The 22,851-nt window shown below is 41.4% G+C and overlaps 1 protein-coding gene across 1 annotated transcript in view; it reads right to left on the reverse strand.

The window, feature by feature from the left end:
- Positions 1-22,851, reverse strand: part of SCN8A (sodium voltage-gated channel alpha subunit 8) — a 57,881-nt gene that overhangs the window by 13,504 nt on the left and 21,526 nt on the right. The window contains exons 6-20 of the mRNA XM_075049483.1: positions 20,810-20,901; positions 16,706-16,927; positions 15,883-15,946; positions 15,090-15,231; positions 14,183-14,389; positions 13,317-13,604; positions 12,538-12,930; positions 10,630-10,765; positions 8,434-8,672; positions 7,835-8,008; positions 6,519-6,875; positions 4,910-5,380; positions 4,411-4,528; positions 3,561-3,715; positions 2,466-2,639 (exon numbers count right to left, since the gene is read on the reverse strand). Coding sequence (XP_074905584.1) covers positions 2,466-2,639; positions 3,561-3,715; positions 4,411-4,528; positions 4,910-5,380; positions 6,519-6,875; positions 7,835-8,008; positions 8,434-8,672; positions 10,630-10,765; positions 12,538-12,930; positions 13,317-13,604; positions 14,183-14,389; positions 15,090-15,231; positions 15,883-15,946; positions 16,706-16,927; positions 20,810-20,901 — 3,232 coding nt within the window. The remainder of the gene's footprint in view (positions 1-2,465; positions 2,640-3,560; positions 3,716-4,410; positions 4,529-4,909; positions 5,381-6,518; positions 6,876-7,834; positions 8,009-8,433; positions 8,673-10,629; positions 10,766-12,537; positions 12,931-13,316; positions 13,605-14,182; positions 14,390-15,089; positions 15,232-15,882; positions 15,947-16,705; positions 16,928-20,809; positions 20,902-22,851) is intronic.

The raw sequence follows: 22,851 nt of genomic DNA on the forward strand, positions 1-22,851 counted from the left end.
TGGTTTTCTGATTTTAAAATTACACTCATTAAAAACATGCCAAGGGTGTCCCAAAGGTTTACAACAAAGACTTTGTGAAGCAAAATCAGCCTACTCGGGAAGGGACCAAGCCCACAGCCACGCTGGTACATTAAAGTCCTGGTCCCAAATTTCAAAATACGGATTGGATTTGGAGGTATGGGCTGTAAGATCCATATACAGAGAAATACAGCATTTTACCCCGTAAATATAATACAGGGTACAGGCTTCACTGAATCCTCACTTTTACAGCTTCTTCCCCTTGGGATAATGCCCCGGTCCCGAGTAGGAAACTAACACAACAGCAGTAAAACGTCTAAAGGCTGTTTTAACTTTCATGGGGTCTTTTCAGTATTATTCTCTTGGGACACTCCGACAGAAGACACAGCAGGCACCGATGTCAGACAAAAGGAATTCCAGATTGACTGAAAAGCAGAAGCCTTCATTATTACCCAGAAAAAGACTTTGTCTTCACAAATACACCCAGCAAGCTTTGGGAATCAGAGGAGAAGGGTTATTTGACAATGCTATCAAACCTGAAAAATAACATTCAAGAGTGTTGTTATGATGCAAAGGCTTATTCTCTATTAGTTACGGCTGCCATCCTGATTTCACTCAAACCCCATCTACGTCACATTAGAAAAGTTGTTTAAAAAAATGTGATTTAACAGATAGAGGACACGATGCATAGCTGAGATTTTGTCGAGTAATATTTTGGCATCTTAAATTCACGTTTCAGATTTTTTGTAGACACAACTGTGCAACTCTCCTGTCTATGACACCAAGTGAAAAGAGAAATTTCTCCTAAAGCACTGGGAATTCAGTATCCTTGTACATATGCACTTGTTCACTCCCTGTAAATGTGTTACCTGACTGGGAGGTTCCTTATCTTTACTCCACCAGCAGCCAGATACTTGGGAAGAAAATGAAACTTGTAACACATATGTCAATTAAACTGCACTTTGTTCCCAACAGCTGGAATTCAACTCACAACATGAAGCATAAGGACTGTGAATGCTATTTTTGTCCTCAGCTGCTGGTCATCTTTTTAATTCAATACCCCAAAGAATTTCATTTGCTGAAACCCTCTCCTCAATGCAGTACAGAAGAATAGATGGTAGCTTACATTAGTTTCCATACTAGCACTTATACTTCATCTTAAGGCAGTGAAAGAGATACAGGGTTATTTTCAGAAAACAAGAGTTACTGCTTCAAGATGTGTGTTAAAAGGAAAGGTGTTAAGGGGATCAGAGAGGACTTTTTAAAAAAAAAAAAAAAAAATTAAAAAATTCAGTTTTCCACAGGAAATGTAGACATCTTGAGTCACTTCTGCCCCTGAATTCCAAGCATAGTTCCTCCACCTACTCAGAAATATTTCCAGAGTGATAATGTCACTGAACAGCAACTTGGCATAACTGAATCATATTCAAAATGTTCCAAATGAGAAGCTTGGAATTTTTTTTTTTTATACTTGCTTTTGGGGCATTCACTACGGACACTGATTCACAACTGGATGTGATGAAATGTTTTAGAAGAATCCAAGCACTTGGGATTCTACAGTTCCTTTTTTTGCAATTCTTTGGACTTCAAGCCCTATCAAATTCCATAATTTTCTGCCACTTTTGACAGCATAAATTCCATTTATTTTAAATGCCCTTGCTATGCTTCAGAGTCAAATTTATTGCTAACACCTCTCTATTGTCTTTCTTCTTTTAATTCTCAAATTTATTCTCCCTACCAAGATGTTCTGCAGGGGAATTCCAGGGTGATCATGTGCTGATCTGTCCAGACCAAGTGTTTCCCTTGTTCATGCTATGATCACTTATCAGCAAGCTGTCTTTGCTGTTTCATGTGGTCCTGCTTTTTCTCTCCTGGGCATTAGATCTTTTTAACAGAAGGATGATGTTGAACTTCATTTTACATAATAAGCTTTCAAAGTACTCAGATTTTCACAAATACACGCACCCAACGTTCAGAACAACAGACCTCGCTAGGTGGTAGGATGGGAAGACTTTGCCTGCTTCATTATCCCCCCATCGTTAATAATGCAAGCAAACGATTACAGAAAGAGAGTGTCACCAAGGAATATCATGTCTGCACAAGTTCTCCCACTGTTAACACCTTCCGGTAGCTCAACACGTGGGCAGACCTCTTAGAAACAGTATTTTCAGTGGAGCAAAAGAGCCAAGGGCTGGAAAACCCTCCTTTGTCTCTGCAGGCTCATTAGGACCTGCAGGGCAGAAATTCCACAGTTGCACAGGAAACACTAGCAATACTTAACGGGCTCAAAGGTTTTATCCCTGTTTGGGAAACTTACAGATACCTGGGATTGAATCCTCATTAAATATATGATTCAGTTAGGACACTTCTCAGGAAAAAACATTACCCCAGCATTCTTCTAATTAACATTTTTTTCCAACCAGAAATAAGGAGGAGAGGATACATACAGCCACAATGAGGAAATCCAGCCAGCACCAGGCGTTAGTGAAGAACTTGACGAATCCGTAAGCACACCATTTCAGCAACATCTCCAGGATGAAAATGTAAGTGAAGACCTTGTCTGCATACTCCAGGATGGTCCGGATGGTTTTTCTCTGTTCTATGTAAATATCCTCAAAAGCCTGGGAAATAACCAGGTACTCATGTCATTACATAGGATTTATTCCATAGTTCAATGTTGTTATCCAGAAGCTTGTTCAAACCATACTGAGATGAGCAGTGGAATTACATTTCTTATACAGTGCACCTTATCTGCTGTAGTAGTTGCAACACTGCAACACCAAACCAAAAAACATAAAAACCACAAAAAAAAAAAGGAAACTCCTGAATAAGTAACACAAGAACTTCTCTGCCTTTTGGGGATGTGAGTACAAGCCTTTATATCTAAAATGTTCAGCTACTGGTATCACTACAGTAACAAGCAGAAGCAAGTTTTCTCTGCAGCTCAGCACTCAGGACATCCAAAAGGGCTGAGCTCATTGGCAATCAGACTGTTAATTACTATGAAAGCTGTGCATATAAAGAAAACCAGGCTACTGCTGTGGGATATGAATTGTTGTGGACTTCTGTCCTAAAATTCGTAACAAGCTTGAATGTGTTTGTTGTATAACCCTATCTACAAAATAGTGTACTGTGTGAAAACAAACATACATAGTGATTATTTGTATCTATTTAACACCGCGAGGTCGAGAAGCTCTGCAAACATGGGAAAGTGAAGAAAGGGAAATATAGATATTCTTGTTCGGTAATGTGAAAATGAGACATAGATACAGTCTGATTTTGTCCCAAATCCCCATGTTTCTAGTCATGCTATGATCAGAACCCAGATTTGCAGGCTTTTAGTCTTCATTATTAATTCAAACTAAACAAAAATAATTCAAAAAGGCTTTTGTCCAGTACCTACCACAACAGAGCTGTGTTGTTTTCTGGGTAAGAATCATCATTGCTTGCTTTTTCACCAAATTTCCTATATACAGCTTTCCCAATTAGAAGTCCCCTAGCTTAACACCACTGGGCTACATGTATTTCTGTATTTTACTCACCAGAGCACCACTGCTCAGTAGGATCATAAAGATGATGAAAGTCTCAAACCAATTATGTTCCACAATCAGAAAACAAGTCTTCCTCAAGGTCCACCAAGACTTCCCCAGCCCTTCCTCAATATTGACCTGACAACACTTACAGCGCTGCATACAACCTGGAATGGGGATAGTGCACAAAGGAATATAAGCCCAAATTTTGTTAGGTAACAGATGATTTAATCTAAGAACATAAAACTGTCATTGTCTAGAAGCAGTTTTGATGTCAACAATATTAAACACGCTGAATTTCAGTTAAAACTCTTGCATTCTTGAGGATTTTATGATTACTTTCACCACTTCTGTATCTGGGCACCTGAATTAACATCAAGTTATGAACAGATTAAGCTCATTATATTTGGCGAGGTATCCATGCATTTCACAGAAGAGGAATGGAAAACTTACTGATAAAATAACCTTGAACCATTTAAAATATCTTTGCCATGGGAATACCTGCAATGGATCAGTTGCTGAAAGACATTGAGGCCAGCGACAGAAGGGGGAAAAAAACCCCACAAAAAAATCCCGACCAGAAGCCAAATTCTTCTGCTTCTAAGTACTCAAGGCGTCAGTTGTACAAAAGATCAACTTGCCCTATGCATAGGTCATGTACATCCTTGCGATGGCAACTATATCTCCAAGGCCTACACTTTGCAAATTCTTCTAAACTAGTTCACTAGGGTCCAAGAAGGGTCTGAAAATAAGCTGACAACCAGCCCTGATCCAAACTAAGACCTAACCTTAAGGTAAGCTTACAGCTGACAGGTCCCCAAAACAGCTCGGAGGCTTCTTTCTACGCTCCTAGTCAGCTTACCTTCTGTGAAGCATGCGTCTGGGTCCAGATACTCCTCTGGTGCCTCCACAGGGACTTCTTCCACTTCAGGCTTTATGTCAATGGTGCTACCTTCAGAGGAGCTGGTATCATCAAGTTTCTTGAACACAAAATAAAACCCAATCCAATCTATAATTAGTTCCCAACAAATATCAAACTTCATGATGACTCAGCGATTTGTTCACCAGATGTATTGTCATGAAAGTTGTTTCCTCACTTCACCTCACTAAGATCCTGACCCAGCTTGCATCTCACATTAACAGGACAGACAGTATTAAGTATATTATATATATATTTACAAGTATTTGTGGCTTTCCATAGAGCAACTAGCACAAGAAACTTCTGTCTTGAGGGCAAAACCAACATCATAATACAAACAGAAGTTTTGTGCTGGAACTATCTAGTTCTCCCTCCCAAGATGCTTCCAGGCACTCACACGAGGGTCAAATGACTAGAACGAATTTTTAGCATTTCATCCTACCTCTTTGCTGCCATCAGGATCTGTATCACTGCTGAAATCTTCTGTGTTGAGATTTTCAAAATCCGATTCACCTACAGCAATAGGTACCCGGACAGTGAGATTGGGGTTATTGATGAAGGACATGTGATCTTCGTCTATTATGTACTTCTCCACACTGCTCCCAATTCCACTCGTCGTGCCATTTCCGTTCTTCTGATAATCAATGTCTCTGTTGATATCAGCCCCTGTATGGTTAGCGATGCAGTTCACCTTCTTGTCATACAATTCATCCAAAGGTTTGACCTCATCTGCCTCTCTCTGCTTGAAATGAGTCTGCATGAACTCACGCACTTTTGCCTTGGTCCAGGCAATGCCTTTCTTGATACGAATAACAGAAATCTGCAAGTTGTTCATCTCCCCATCGTCATCTGTTGCTGCTAAGTTGTCTGCGCTGAAGGAGCTCAGTAGCAAGGCCAAGAACAGGTTCAGCACCTGAAAGAGAAGAGGTCACGCTTGTCAGAGCTGACACACGAGGGTTATTTTTCCAAAGCCGAATATGAGTATTTAGCCACCCAAGTCCTGCTGATGTTAACAGGGGCTGCAGAGCTAAGTCTCTGGACACCACACCAAGAACCAGCTCTGGTGCCCATAGACCTATTGAGGTACCCAGGACTCAAGGAACAAGACACTGATCCTGCAATGCGTTCCATGAACGGAGGAGCCCTGTGCAGCACACAACTCTGCTGGGGTCCCAGGGATTTGGTGCAGGTAAAAGGGTCCCTGACATAGAGCCCCTTGCAGGATCCAGACCGCAGATGTTAAAAGAGAGGGATTTAAGCAGCAGCCATCCAAGGGATTTAAATTCAGCGTTACTGGTTTAGTCCCATCTCTAGCTCAAAGGAAATGGGCCAAATCTAGGCATTTTAGGCGATCACTCCCAGCTCTATTTCTTTGCCCACATCTAGCAATAGTCCCCAAGACTTATTTTGTCAAAATCCCTTGGCAAGACAAGTCCTCTCAGAGAGAGCTCACAACACTACTTTGAAGACATGCAACTGTTCACACTACTTCATTCTTGCTTACATTTTCCTCCATAGACTTTTCTTCATAAAATTTAAGACCAGAAGGAAACATCATGATCTAGTCTAACCTCCCACACAACAGGCCGTGCAATTTCACCAGCCGATTCTTGCACACAACTGTACCTCATGATTGAGCTAGTGGGCAGATTTTGGAAGAAACTTCCAACCTGATTTTAACACTTTGGGACTTTCCCCTGTGTACCAAATTATTTCCTCTCCTGGCGTTTGAAAAGCCAGGTTTTGCTTCTTTTATGCCCTCAGGCAAGGTATGCGTCTGTCCCCTTTGACTGAGGGTTTCATACCTCCAGCTTTTATTGCAAAGTGCTTGGATGCTTTATTTGTGGGCAGCTGTTTAAGGCCCTGATCAAGCAAAGCACATCCTTAATATTGTGCTACCAAAGTCAACAGGACTGGTCATATGTCAAAGGCCATGAAGGACCCCAAGAGAGCTGAACAGACTCACAAATCATTACTCCCTAGTCCAGTCTCCCCACATTCTACCCCACCCAGAGGCAACCAATAAAGACCCTCAGTAACCATTTACTGACCACTAAATTTCCGATGACCATGACCATCATGAAGACAATCAAGCACATGGCCTGTCCTGCTACTTCCATACAATCCCACATGGTCTCAATCCATTCCCCACACAACACACGGAAGACAATAAGGAAGGAGTGGAAGAAATCGTGCATGTGCCAGCGGGGTAGCTCACAGTCCGGATTGATCTTGCAGACACACTCCTTGTAGCTTTTGCCGAAGAGCTGCATGCCCACCACAGCAAAGATGAACACGATGATGGCTAGCACCAAGGTCAAGTTCCCCAAAGCACCCACTGAGTTACCGATGATTTTTATCAGCATGTTCAGAGTGGGCCAGGACTTGGCCAGTTTGAAGACTCTCAGCTACAAAAAAAAACAACCAAACCAAAAAACAAAACAGACAAATGACACTTAATTTAATTTCATCTTAAACAAAGAGGAAAATCAGACAGAACTTCCTGAATGGCAACCTTCTTGTATTTTACGTAAACATAAGCCCATGCTTCTGCTACTGAAGTCAGTAGGAGTAGGAAATGCTTAACTTCTCTTTGAATTTGGCCTCCTGTATTTTGTACTTAGTTATCCCCCACATGGTGATCTCCCTTTACAAAGGAAAAGTATGGAGCTTCCATCTTGCTTTGCAAACTTTGCAACATTAAGGAAGTTAGGTGACTTATTTGAAGGATGTGTGTCACAAAAAATTACTTTTCTCTTTCCTGAATCCTTCTCATCCTCCCCTGGAAAAAAGGACTTGTTTTCCTGGCATATCCAGAACACACAATCAAAGTTTAATTTCCAGAGAATCTCATTTGGAGACAGACTTTCTGAAGCTGGATATAAGCAGGAGCTTCAGAGTGTACTATGCTCCTTGGAAAATCTGACCTCAGTTGTGGTTCTCTGTGCCCCAAAATCTAACCTTGCGGTTTTCATAATTTCATTTTCAAAAGCTTAACCACTGATAGCACAAGTTAAAGCACACAAAGGCTGTAGGTATTTAGCACTTTTATTATACTGTAACACACAACCTACCAAATTTGACACATGAAATAAGAAGTGCATTCTAACATGGACCATCTCCGCCCATATTAAGTACTCTACATCAAGATACCTCCCAAGTCATCCTTCACTGCCTAAATGCAACGAGCTGTTGCTCAGATCTCATAAACAGCAGTTGTGAAGTAAGAAGAGACCACAAAAATGATACTAGTCCATCTCTGTCCTCCCCCAAACTAGAAAAAAGTGGGGTTTGCTTTTTTTTCTGTAAAAAGCTTTCTAGTAGCTCCAAGTTAGTAACATTCAAAAAGAACTGGAATATGGAATACCAATCGGAAAGATCGCAGCACAGAAAGTCCTTCCACATCTGCTAGACTCAGTTCCATTAAACTGAGGGACACAATAAATCCATCAAAGATGTTCCAGCCTTCTTGGAAATAATAGTAAGGATCCATGGCAATAAGCTTCAGGAACATTTCTGCTGTAAAAATTCCAGTGAAAACCTGGAGCAGTGAGGAGACAGACAAACAAAGAACAGGCAAAGATTTGCTTTTGTTCATTTTCTGATCTTCAGGCTAAATATTGAATGATGCAATTTGTCACACCAATTCAAACATGCAGCCTATGGAATGCCCTGTGCTTGTCTGCAGTAGTCTTTTCTCCTCCAACGCAGCACAAATATCATTGACCTACTCAGGCATACCAGGAATTAACAGATGGATTTTTAAGTAGTAACAAATTCTGACCGGAGAAGCGCACCCTTAGCACACATCTCTGAGTTGCCAGAGACTGCAGTAAGGGCAAGCTCACATAGCTCAGTGTCCGCTAGAGTCTGGAATAGCAGTTCTTTCAGTCTAAGTCTACATTAACAAGCAAGGTATCCCAGTAGGAGCAGATCTGTAAGGAATATTTACCAATACTATCTTACCAGATTTCCTACGGAGAGCACATGTTCAAACTCTGGGGTCATAGGATGGTGCTCCATTGCCATGAACAAAGTGTTCAGCACAATACAGATGGTGATGGCCAAGTCAACAAAAGGATCCATGACAATTAAGTTCACTATCTCCTTCAGCTTGATCCAGTACGGGTGGCATTCCCAGATCAAGAACGTGTTGGCAAATTTGTACCAGCAAGGGGGACACTTCCTCTGGGACTCTTCCAGTTCTACAGTTACAAACCAAAACAGCAACAGAGTTCAGTCTTCAACTCTAAGGCTGCTGGATCTGTCTGACGCTCAGCATGGGTAAAATACCGCCTGGTCTTGCCTGTCATGAACCCCTCTCGTGTCTCCCTGCTTGCACAATAGTTCAATATTCTTGGGCCAAAGATACTTTTTGCCGTATGTACATACAACACTCAAACCAAAAGAACTCCAGGATGCTTGGCAATAGCTTAAGACAAAGACTTACTAAGCCATGAACCTTATGACCATGACCAATCATGCAGATTGCCACGCCAGGAGAGTTAGGTCAAGCCTTTGTACTGAGCTTCACCGACTTCTCCTTCATCCCTACACAAGAGCTACATCACATCTGCACGAGGTTACTAGGAAGTGCAGTTCTAAACCTGTGCAACAGCCCCGCGTGGATCTTCCGATTCAATCCAAATTCTTTTAAATGAAGGGATATATTTAACTCAGAACTGATCAAGGTAAACCAGTTTAAATCGAAGTTACAGCTTCTAAACTGTCTTTGGTGCCAATTTTTAAATAACTTAAATGAATTCTGTGCTGAATCCAGACACGGTCTAAAAGAGGAAATATATGACATAATGCTGCGAAGGATTTTAAACAGGAATAACCTGATTAAGACTAACCACATCCATTTACAGAAATCAAACATGATGCCGTGTCCATTTTTTTTACACTGGCTTATTTCAAGTGTTTAGGGGAAAAACCCTTATAAATCAGGAGTTTCCCCCCCCCTCTATTCTTTGACTTGCAATGGTTCCATTCAGGCTATACAGCTGTTCATGCTGAAGATTTATTTTTTTATGGGTAGGGAAGGACCACTGTGCTCTCTTTCTCATTGGTTCTCTGGTTGCTTAGTATTTAGTTGCCTTGGAATTTCTAAAGTTAAAAAAGAGGCCCATAGCACTGTAGCCTGTAGGCGTTTGCGCAGGAGGGAAGCAGCAGCAGAACCTTGCTCTGTTTCTAAGTATATTTAGTTTTCATACAATTTTATTGCAGGAGACAGCAAGAATTTGAGATCATCAACCTCATATGGCTGCTGTTCATAAATTCTTGCTGGGTCCCGCATAACATATTTGGAAATCTAATCTCCGTGTGCTGTCCATTTCAGAATTTCCGTCATGCAGAAGTCCCTTTCTCTTCTGACAGCTGTCACATTTCAGCTCTTAGCATAGCTCAAATCTTTCTCTCCCACAGACTGTAAGCAAAGGAGGGTCTCTCCAGTCCTTGGGAGATGGCAGAAGACAGAACACATTGTATCAGACATTGTCTTACTCCTATAATCTCCACACTGCGTATTCATTATTGTAAAATCACAACTCTTTGTTGTCTTTACCTCTGTATCTATATATTTCAGATGCAAAACCAAGTAAAATAAAGTCCAATAAATATTTCCGTATCAATAATGACTCAAAAGAAGCAGGTTTAGGCAAAACCAATGCATGAATATGTACTACTTGAAAGCACGGATAGCTAAATTCCGTATATCTGAAGGGCATGCACGTCCTGTGTCAGGTACCCAAGGCTCAAAACTGATCTCTGCTGTGCTGCACTTGCCTGAACAGACAGGGCCTGACCTGAGCTTGTACTCCCCCCCCTACACCCCTCACCAGCTCCCTTATAGACCAGCTATCACTCTAATCCCCTAAGCCACTAGGAAGCCATCTCATGAAGTTTAACATGACCATTTGGCATCCTCTTGGACAAACTGAGCAGACACGTGTGTCCGTATCCGTATTTTGTGACCAGCCACACCTCCGGCCATGCAAAGGGACAGCCAGCACGGCTCCAGCACAGGGAACCCAGGGCAGATGTGGTGTGAGGAATTATCCTGTAACTGCCAGGTGTTGTCTTCCTACAACACACCACGAGATGGCAATCGATACATACATACTGAAAAATACCAAAGGCACACCTCCAAGCCATACCTACCCTCAACAAGGGTATTTGTCAACCCGGTCATTACACTGTTGGTTCGATCCTTTCTTCCATAGGATGCATTCACCTGATCCATTGAGACCAAGAGAGACCCACCAGGTTTCTTTCTAATTTCGATTTCAGTAGTACCCTGCAAAATTCATATGATGATTAATACAAACTCTTACGTCTTCCCAGTATTTTACATACTCTCAGCCTAGAAATGTGGCACGTACGCCCAAGAGAGAAAAACATCTTTGTTCCTGCCATCCTTCTCACATTCCTACATTATGTAAGTGGTCAAACCAAAACTCAAGCCCTCATTTCTGCTAGCACCAGTGCTTTGCAGCCTTAGACAAATTAAGGACTATATTTTAAAGAACATTTCTAATGAAGACTGCTATAGGACAAAGTAATTTACGCTCTGTACTACTACCAAACAGCACAGACGGGCAGTGACTCTTGTAACTGGGCCACTTTACAACCCATCTGGTCAGTGTGAACTCCACCTCAGCCTCATTTGTGGCACCCAAATTAATAAGGGTTAGGAACTGAGCATCTGACAGTACCAACATTTATTTAAAAATCTGCATCTCAAAATTAGAATAAAAGAAGCTCGGCCACATCACTATCCGAGAACTAATGGGGACTTCTCCCACTCTAGCCCACTATGAAGCTGATTTTCTAACACAACAGGGATATGAAACCATGTCTCAATTTCACCTTTGTGAAGGATCACCTTGCTCCCCCCTCAAGTCAAAGAGCTTGCACTTTTAAAGGCACCTCACAGTTTCCCTCCTAAGATTGCTCTAGAAATGCCAGTCTCTGTTAGGCCAAAACAATGGGGTTTTTTTTCCTCATTACAGGAATTTGCCACTGTCTGCTTGAGAACCTAGGTCTCTGCACAGCCCATGCAGCTCTCCCACCTTGACAGTTAATTGCTTGTTGCATGTTGAACTCTCTCTACACATAGAGTTAGCAAAATAACTGCTAAGTAATACTTTCTCTTGTGCGCATGCATCATGCAGATTACTATTCCTACCACATTCATGCTGTGTCAGAAAAAGAATTAAATACTGAAGCAAAACATTGTACTAACATGCTAACTAGGGAAGAAAAAAGCCAGGTAGCAACTGATGCTTAACATAACTAATTAAGGTCAAACAGGTTGCGAGAATTGAAATAACTAAAAAAAAAAATAGCTTGGAATTTATAGGCACGGTAACCAGACTTTTCTCGGAAACAGTTGATGTAGGTATCTCTCAAATGATGTTGTTTCAATCTTACCCAGATTCTTTTATGCCCCACTAACTAATAATCTATTTTTTGAGCTTTGTTTCTCTCCTGCGTTCTGAAACATTGATCCACTAAAAAGGTTACTCAATACCAATTCAGTCAACTAATTACAAAAAGTCACAGTCAAGGAAAATTCAAAAACGAAAAAATAATATTTGAAAAAAATCCTTCTTTTACTAAGAGCTTCCCTTGCAAAATTTAGTGACAGCTAAAAGATTGTTTGTACCTCCCTTTAAATCCCCAAATATTTTATCTTATTGTGGAGAACATTTGCAACAAACTTTGGTTGGTTTGCCCATTCCCATGCTTTAAATAGCTCCTTATGAATTTGGCCTGACATATACTAAGGGTTTCTACTATTATTAGTCCTTTAATTAAGGACTGAATTCCAAGCCTTTTTTTCCCAGGAAGCCAGGTGGAGAACGAGGTGGGTCATTAAATTTGAGAAGAAAAGGAAGGGGAAGTTAAAGCACAGGGTGTTTAATCCAATAAAGACTTTATCGTCTGCGGTCAGACAGACTGACTCTCATTCTGCCAGGGAGTCTGGTTCACTTGAAGGGTGGCATACAGGAGAGGAGAAGAGGACAGACCGCCATGCCTACGCTATCTACTCATTGACTTCCTTACACTGTCGTTGGTAGCTGGCTTATCTATTTTCACCTCAGGCAGAAGGCGTCCCCCAGGCATGCTGGAAGGTGGACCACCGATGAGGGACACCACGCCGTTACAATCCACCGTGCTGTTCCTCTTCACGTTTCGGCGGAGGTTGGGGAAAATCCGCGAGGACCGGCTGCCCTGGCTGTAGCCACTGTAGCCGCTGTAGCTGCTCCTTCGATCGCGACCGCGGATGGGGATGAAAAGGGAGTCTCTCCTGCCTTCGCTTTCCTCCACTGTGCTGTGCTCGTCATCAGCAAACTCGTTCTCTGAACCTGGGTCACGAAATCGCCCTTTGTAGCTGAAGATGCTGCTCTTGCTATTGTGTCGGGAGAGAAAAGGGGAGCCTGGGATACTGAGGAGAGACTGGGAGGGAGAAAAGAAAGAACGATAACAGCGTGAATAGTATGGAAACAAAGCACTGCAGTGCTGTCAAGTGCTGCTAAACTGATTTTGCTCCCTCACCAGGTCTACACAAACCATCACCACTTAGCTGTTGGTGATACTTTAAGAGTTGTTCGCTCTTGGCTGGCTGGGCTACGTCAGTGAAGAAGTTATCTGGTTAGACCACTACTCTCATGCCAGGGTAAGTGTGTGCAAGGGCTGTAACTTTGCACAGTTAAGTGTCCTCCCGATCGGTTGCAAGTTTAAGATAGTGGGCGGATTGCTTTGACATGCTAATCAGGATCTAAACTAGAATATTATCCTGACTACAAGCAAGCATAAACGTTAGCAAAGGAAATGAAAACTACCTGGTTCATGATGGAAAATTTCCTTCCTAGCCTGTTATCTGGTAGCCTGAATGCTTTCCTCCTCATGCCATCCTCAGATTCAGACTTGAACACCTTTTCATTGTCACACTTCTCCTCTCCTTCTGACAGTTCCTTGTCCTTTCGTTTTTTCCTTCTGTTTCGACGCTCCTTGGCACTCTTGGAACTGAGTTTGGAAATCTCTGAAGAGCTCCGAGACATCCTCCCCCCACCATCATCTTCCACAGCATCTTCTGAGACTGTCCCTGCTGAAGTGACCATAGCAGCAGCCTGAGGGTGTAGGCAAGAGAAGGGAAAAATAAATTAGATATTACCATGATTAACACTCCATTTTCTGCTTTAAGAAAGAGTGTGGCTTAATGCATGTAAGTACAAGTCTTTGGGGCAGGATTAAGATGCTTGTTCTTTCTTTTGGAAGAAACTTGCAGCCAGGACTTGTAAAAATTTTTATAGTCTACTGTTGCAGGTAGTAAAATCTCTCTCAGTCCGTCCCTCAGCTTTGTTTATAAGCATTTGATAAAGGAATGACAAAGATGTACTTGTCTATCTTGCAAAGATATTCCCACGCTTAACTAGGAACTCTGGGAACATTTACAATTTCCTTAATAGAAGGAGTTTTCCAGTACAAAATAAAGACAGCAAGCTTGCATATAATTCAGGAAAAACCAGCAGCAGCAGGGAAGAGATAGTGCACAATGTCAACCCCGGTCAACAGAGGATGTGATGCCAGGGCAAGTAAGCCATGGCATTGCTGCATTTTTTAATTATACATCATTGCTCTGTAATAACAAGCAAATAAATCTTAAAATATGTAAATGCATCAAAAAATATACCATCTAACCACTCACCTGTGCTTCTTCCTGCTGCTTTTTCAATTGTTCTAACATGGCCTTAAATTCTGCCTCCTTCTGTTCTGCCTCCTCCAATGTGGCCTGGTTCTGCTCTTCATAAGCCATAGCTACCACAGCCAAAATTAGGTTAACCAGATAGAACGATCCCACAAAGATCACCAAGACAAAGAAGATCATGTAGGTTTTTCCTGCTGCTCGTAAGGTCTGGAAGTAGAAAAGAACAGTAGAGGGAAGAGAAAAGGAAAGGGGAAAGCAATTTCAGAGTGACACCCGATACACGAACTGATCCCAAGTTTCTTGACCTGAATGCTTCTAAGAAAATATAGCAGTGCTGAATATTTAACGTCTCAGCACTTCCACTGCAAAGCACTAAGACACTGCACATTCATTAGCCATAAACACAAAAGGTGACATCCCTCTTCTTCTCTTAAGGGAACATCCAACGGATGCAGACTGAAAATGATTCAGAAGTACAGTGTGAAACTCAATGCTTAGACACCCTTAAAACAAAACAAAATAGAAGAAAAGCCATTTCAGCAAGATCCCCAAACCATCCTCGGATTACCAGAAAACACTCTGCCCTCCAAAGCGCCTAAGCATTTCCTGTGAGCAGAGCTGAACTGCTCACAGTCTGCTGCAGCAGGCGGCCAGGTTTTCCCAGTATTAATTCACAGTTCAGCTGTACACACACTGAGGACCTACCACCCCTTCTGGATTTAGAAGTACAACAGCCGTTTACAGATAATGTCCCCTTCCTCCTCAACACACAATATCTCATTGTGCAGCTTTATTTATAGTTACTCTTTCAGACAGGAGGAATAAAATAAAGCTTGTCACGTTTTCCTTCCCTGTATTGTCCCCAAATTCTCATCTTGTGTAACACTGAAGCAAAGTGTTTACTTACTAATTGATACAAGTTTTCCCAAAAGTCCTGAGTCATAAGGCGAAATAAAGCCAGAAAAGCCCAGCTGAAAGTGTCAAAGCTTGTGTAACCATAGTTCGGGTTCCGTCCTGCTTTCATGCACGTGTAACCCTCCGGGCATTGACTGTGAAGAAGATGACAGCCATTTCAGGGCATCAAGGCAGTAAAAGGGATAGAGCAAGTTGACAACATGCACATTATCCATGCTTAATGGAGATTTTCACAACTCTCATAACAAATGGCATGCATTTTGCTTTCTGTGTTGAGTGAGAACAGCAGACAAGGAGACTGACAGGATTTCAGAAAAGCCCTGCTATCTTTGTCCTACGGAAACAAGATGTGGCAATGTGAGGCTTTTCACCCAGCGTGAGCCGAAAGGACTAGCTTTTGCCGTAAGTGTCTTTAGAGCTGAAGGACTGGGTGAAAAACCAATTGGAAGTAATAGCACATGGAAAGTTTCCATTTCTGAACCTCCATCCCCTACTTCTGTGATGATTCTCATGATTGGATTCAGAGGGAAATAATGCCACTAGCAATCGTCATTACAGGTACCTGCCTCCTGAGAGGACATGAAGGATGTCAGCTTACCTTATATTAGTCAAACAGACAGTAACAATGGATTAATAATTACATTAAGAAACGTGAAATTTTTTATGTGTGAAATAACACCAGAACCACCAAAGGATGCAACAGGAAATATTCCAAAGGTTTTGCCATCATTAGCCAACATCAACGGTAATTAGAGTCTCCACTTTTAATAAAGCTCAACACTCACCCTGCATCTGAGCTGTTACCACAGAGCAAAGGATCAGGGGCGCCAGGAATTATGTAAAAATTTGCTGAAGAAGATGAAAAAGAAAAGATTACATGCACACACATATGGAGTTAGAGGATTTAACATACTATAGTACTATAAAAACCTTCACTTACGAGCCCTCTAGACCCCTACTGATAAATTTATCAGTAAACTAACTCAGCTTTAAATAACATTAGCCCCACTAACTGTGCCTGAGTTTAAACACCTTTCTGGAAGTCAGTACAGCATTTTGAATAGATTTTAAACTAGCTGACTGCACAGTAGAGAAGCTCAAAGTGAGAAGGGAGGAAGAAATTAAGTTACAAAAACTTGGAGGCTGGTTCCTTGATCATCCGCAGCATCATTTACAGCTCTGAAATCCTGCCAGCGTGGAAGGATGCTGCAAAGCAGAAACAGGTACCAACAACTACATGTGCATTCTCTGAAGAACTCAGCAAAACCAAGTGAAGGACCTGACATTCAGCCCAGGGATTTAAATGGGTAGAGAGTTACTTCCCATTTACCATAGATAATCCATTTTTAATCGGAAACAAAACAGAAAAAAAATGCTTTTTTGACAAAATATTCAGCTAAAAGAGCACAGCCAAGACCTTCTAAAGGATGAGCCCAACTAGAAACACCTTAACAAGGCCAGGTTTCTAAAAACTGAAAAATATCTGAGTAAGGGTTTTTTATTGCGCAAAGCTGAACACACCACATTATAAGCCATGTCAGAAATCCTGGTCAGCAGCATTAAGCCAAATAAGAAGGTTTTAGGGAGTATCACTGCAGAAATACCTACACATATTGTTGGTGTATTCCTCCCAGTCAAAGCCCTTAGAACCATTATCCAGGAAAGTCTCATTCACATTAATTGGCCATATCACACACTTGTTCCTTAAATTGCCCATAAACAGCTGCAACCCGATCAGAGCAAAGACACTGAGACAAAATACTGTCAAGATCATTACATCTGACAGCTTCTTCACAGACTGAATTAGGGCACCCACAATGGTCTTCAAGCCTGCAGAGAAGAAAACAAGACTAGAAATCACTCCTGTAGAATGAAAAGACATTGAAAATTCAAATACATACAGTACCTTATAACTGCTATATGGTGGCAAAAGATTGTTGCTATAAAATGGCTGGGTTCCTGGGAATCACCACCCGCATTTAGGTTTTTCCACACAGTACAATAAAGGTGATGAATGCACCAAGCTCACCGGTTTCAATGGTGAACTAGCAACAGTTAGAACAAAACAAAATACCAACATTCATCCCTGAGAATATCTAAGCCTTGCAGCAGAGGATGCAAAGCATACTCGGGAGTCATTGCCATGAAAGCAGGGTTTGTCTAAACAAAGATGTTAAATTAAGATACACTGCTACAAACCTCTCTATGGACACATTTAGTTGTGTTTAAGCCTAGCTTATTGGCACAAACTACAACAACTTACAAAGATCAAATACCTTTTGAACTGTCTACATCTTAAGTTTCTACTGCTTAACTAAACTGTTTCAGCACTTCTCCTTTCCTTTCAGGAGCTGAATCTTTCATTCAGGTCATGGGTTTTGTTACGGGTAGGGCAGGATTTCATCCAGAGTGCTGGCTCCTCGGGTTTTACCAAGGCCGTCAGGATCGTTAATAGGGAAGGCTCAATAATAAAAGTAAGCTCAGGCATAAGCCAAGAATATTGCTGGTTTTCCAAACCAGTCTGGTCTGTAAGAGGAACCATCCATGAACTGGGGGAAGAATGCAGCACTAATGCATTCAGGAGACAGATCTAAACAAGCAAGAATTTTGGATGCAGAAACAATACAGTATTAGGGCCCCTTAATCAACCTTTCTGATGTTAAGTAGGATGATCTTGCATTTAGAAATGAGTAGTGAAGGAGGCTGAAGGGAGGAAGGAGAGGAGAAAAATATTAAAAATTCAGCTCCAGCTGAATTCAGGGCCAGTCAGATCCAAGTCTCTGGCTGAGGCCAAGTAAGCATTCTGCAAAAAACTTTTGACAAGAAACCTTTCTATACCAGCAGAGGTTTGATCCATATCAGCAACATAAAGATTCAAAAATACATAAATAAAAAGGAATTCTTATGGAGGAATAATTTTTGTAAATGTCTTTTACGTCAATCTTCAAAACTTTTAATCAATGCCAAAGCCCTACTCCAACACAAAGCAGTTTTTTTGCTGTTAGTTCTGGCAGACAAATAACCATTACAACACTCGTTTGCATGCTCATCTCCATTGCTCAAATATGCAACACTCTGCACATGCAGCCATTTACACCAGCGTTTGTGTTTCTAGTTTGTATGTTGCTCTCTCATAGGCATATAAGGAGAATGGGCTTTGGAACCAAGATGATAAACTGGCAGCAAGAGTGTTCCCAGTCCAGTCACAGGACAAATACAACAACTTTCAGCTGAAGCAATCGCCATCTCGTACTGCAGATCCAGATCATCCCTGGGTCCTATCTAATGTAGTTGTGTCACAGGCTGGCAATGCATGGAGACTGATGGCATTAGTGAATTAAAATACCAACAACTCAGGTGCCAATAAAAAAATACCTTCAGATCACCACAGAGTTTAATATCGTCTACCAAGCCATAAGATGAAAGCAGTATTTTGATGTTTTAGCACATAGGTGCCACAGTCTACTCCTGTCACACAAATCCATACAGATCCTCCACCTGCATGGGATTTTGTCCAGTGGCATGTCATGTTCTGGTAATATTTCCCATTTTTATCTTGTCTAAAAACCACACTGAGAATAATTCCAACTATTGATAGAAGTTGTAGTTAGCACTCATTGTAATACTAAGATGAGTTTCTCATTAGCTCAGTGCAGTGTTAAAAGTTCCCATTCCATTACACGCACTGAAGCAGAAGGGGAACTCCTTTATATTTTAAGTGTATTCTAAATATCACTTCTTCCCCAAGACATGATAGCACTAAAACCCATAAACAGCACCCTACGCCTAAGTTCACATTAAATAACCCAAAAGGCTAATTACACAAATGCCTTACATTCCTCATATTGTTAGTCACAAAATCAAGAGGGGAGCAAGGTTTTACCTACATGCTGCAGAACCACAGCTGGGGCAATCCTATCCCAGAGCCTAACTGATACAAATAACCAAAGTTTTGCCATTTACAGTTCCAGCTGTGGATGTGTTCAGTGTGCCTGACATTCAAACAGAATCCTCTTTGGCTGTGTGCAGCAAATCATCCCCTTAGTAAAAAGTATGGCTGCACTGAACTTAGAAGAGCTTAGATGCACCCCCCTTGCTGTCATTTGAAATAAAAGGAAAACTCCATTAGTTTTGGGTAGTATGGAGAGAATGATACAAAACTGAACTGTTCTGCTCCTTTCCATAGGAAGACAAGGCATGCTGTCACACATTCAGTAACCAGCTCATTAAGGTTGCATCATCTTCACTTTGCTACGATTATGAAAGCAAAACACATACGAAACTTATTTTAACATTGATGCTTTTCTTTGAGCAAGCCAGTTAATACCTGTCGCAGGCTGATAGAATCACAACTGCACTTCAGATCCATATAGTGCACTGCTAAACAGCAATTACCAAATATCTTTTGCTCTTTGTATGTGCACTGCCAAACATTAAGGAAGGCTACGAAAGAACATTACTCTAGCATACTCTCATTCGGTGCAAGGAAAGCTGGTGCCACTTAAGAACATCATGCACAACAGCCATGTACATCTGATGGGTTTAGCAGTCTGGAATGGGGACAAAAGTGATGGGCCCCTACAATTCCATAGTCTCTTTTCTGGCAAACGTATATGCAAGTGTAGCCTGAGAAAGCAAAAGAACCATTGTCAGTTAATGCATTAAGAAACAAAACACAAAGAAATAGAAGAGCAACACTTATCAAGTGACTATTTAGGGTGCCTACCTTGAGACAGGTCAAGCACCTGAAAACTGGAAAACTACAGATGCTTCAGTGCCTATGAAAATTGAGTCTTGAGCTTGACCTTAAAATTAGGGATGCTTTTGAGAAACCATCTGCATGAGACTTTTCTGTACAAGAATTCAGGATCAGAACCATATTCTCAGTCCATAATGCTTCCATGGTCTCTTACAATAAAGGAAGGGCCATTGCTTACCCTTTGACACCCAGATTGAGTTAAGAGTCTAGAAGTAGCTTTGTAAGTGATGGTCCTGCAAAGTCCAGCCCTGGGGGTGGCACATGAAATGGGCAGGTCTATGAATTGGGACTTCTGGCTTACTGAAAGTGCAGTTAGTACTTTGGGCCACACACCATTGCATTAATAGCTGACAACCAGTTCCAGTACACCATACAAATCCAAAAGCTGGTCATGCCAATACTCCATTTAGCTTAGTCTATATCTAAATGGCAGCATCAACCCTTTCCGAAGATGGGGAAGCAAGCTTGTTGTCATTACCTAGAAGACAACCTGCCCCAGATCCCATCTGACTCCAAGTAACTGAAGTAGCCTCACGCAGAAAGGTTTTAATCTTGGTTGGGTTCTGCTCACTTGCTTTACAAACTTATTCCTAAAAACAGCTCTGGAAACACTGAGGATAGTGGGATGACATGCTGAGCAAGAAACTGTTCAACCTGAGGAGGAAGGGAGTGCCTGATCCTTTATTCATGTGAAACTTTAGGCCTGGCTTTCATTTCAGAGATTGGATAGCCACATGTGTAGACAGGGTTAAAGAAGTACGAAAAGCATACTGTTCATCCCATAATTTGATGGCCCAGAAGCCTTAATTCCAAACTACTCTTTTTTTACAGACTGCAAAGCCCATCAAAAATATCCCAGTGCCATTTCTGAGAAATAAGCAATGCAGGATGGGAGGGGAGATACGGAAAAGAGATACACGCAAGACCAGCCTTTAATGCTTAACGGTTCTCACCTGGAATAACAGAGATAGTTTTCAAAGCTCGGAGAACTCTGAAAGTTCTCAATGCTGAGACATTCCCAAGGTCCACAAACTCTGTGACATATCTGCAATGAGGGAGGTCACACACAAAAAACACAATGACAATACACACACCAAAATAAAACAACAACTACAGACAAAGCAATACATCACTCACAGGGGCCTGTACCCAACAGCTAACACCAACCGGAGGCCGCCTTACCTGGAATTACAGAAATAGTTTTCAAAGCTCTCAGAACCCTGAAAGTGCGCAGAGCTGAAACATTGCCTAGGTTTACAAACTCTGTTATATACCTGCAGAATTAAACCAGAGTTAATGGCACCGTTGGGGTCACCTTCCTTTTCATATAGTTGTCTGTTTGTAGGAAACAGCTTGTAATTTAAAATGCTTTAGAACTGGCATTTAAAAGAGAGAGACAGAAAATTTCAGAGCCAAAACACAGTTTAAGTCTCTCCATACTGCAACCAGCTTGTTCAGGTGCCCTGTTAGATACGTGCATTCTCGCCTATATAGGACTTGAAAATTTAATGCTATCTCTCCAGAAGAAGGTAATTGTAAAACTGTCAAATATGTGAGACTTGGTGACATCACCTCAGTTCAGTGGTTTCAGGTATATTCACTTCACTTCATGTTTTTAATAAAGCATGATCATCTTTTGCTTTGATTAGTGTCCTTCATTTTAATCCTTTATGCTTTACTACCTGTTTGTGAGCCACAGGTAGGTATGATTATCCCCATTTTACAAGGGGATAAACCTGAGATACACAGAGGATAAGAGGCTTACTGCAAAGTTAACGGAGTTAGATTTTATCACAACTTCGAATAGAATATTTCCTCTGTGCTGTCTGGGGAGAAACATGGTATGAAAAGGCAAAGAAATGCACAATTCTTCCTGGTGCAGAAAGGCCACCACAAGCGCTTCATAAAACTTAGACCCTGTTAGTGGGATTTAAATAACGCACAGGGTTGCTCTAGCCCTTGACACAAAAAAGGACTGTATTTGAAGCCTACAGGCAACCTCACTGGAAACAAGGAGGTTACAGAGTTAGATCAGCTAGAGATTTAGCACATTTATTTAAGACCAATGCACTGGGCCTTTTAAAGCTGGCTTGCTGTTACTTGTTAATTGATCAAGAAAGAAAGGAAAGAACCAATTCACAGGTTGAATCCGATCTGTGTGCACAAAACTGGGAGCCTCACCCACACAGGCATGTTTACGCTGTGCACAGCAGGTCCCCATCTATTCCGAAGTAAAACTAAAGTGTCAGTGAGGTATCGGTTATTTTGCTTTTTGTGTACAATGTCCAACTCTTTGCATATAATTTAAATACACAACTAAAAGGCAAGTAGAAAAAGCAGGAACTCCAGAAAATCAACAACCTTGGGTGCAGAATCCAGCCCAAAAAAATGCATTTTATATGATGAAAGCATTTTACTATGATTAAATTCAAGTGCTCTGAACCCTTGAAAATCAGGCTTCTGAGCCTTCCTACATGATCCCTCAGTTTTCATCGGCTGTTGTTGACTATGGGAACCCAGACATGCACACATGCAATATTCCAAAAACAAATGTAAAAGGGAAAAAAAAAAAAAATCTCTTCCACCAGCAACTCAGACTACTGGCAACATACGCCTGATTTTCACCAGTGGTACTAAGCCTAAGCAATGATCAACGCAGGCCAATAAGGAAAAAACCAGAAATCTAGCGTGCATCTCCTGGTTCAGCTGTGAATTCAGACATCCCCATGAACTCCTCATTATCAGACCAATGTAAGCTGATCTGGCACAAGAGAAAAGAATGAGGAAGGAAAATAAAGCGTCTCCTTTTCTGACACTGAACCTTCATCAGAAATGGGTTAGTAACTGTTCAACCTTAAGTTGCATCCCATGAAATTTTAACATGCAAGCCCAAGGAAGGAAGGAGTGGTAGAGACAAGAATTTAAAGAAGTTTGGGGCTTAGTCCTATGTTTAACAGAACAAGCTGCCACTCTGGCATGTGAGCAATCTAAAATG

This window comes from Buteo buteo, chromosome 17 (assembly GCF_964188355.1).
Source record: "Buteo buteo chromosome 17, bButBut1.hap1.1, whole genome shotgun sequence".
NCBI classification, from domain to species: domain Eukaryota; kingdom Metazoa; phylum Chordata; class Aves; order Accipitriformes; family Accipitridae; genus Buteo; species Buteo buteo.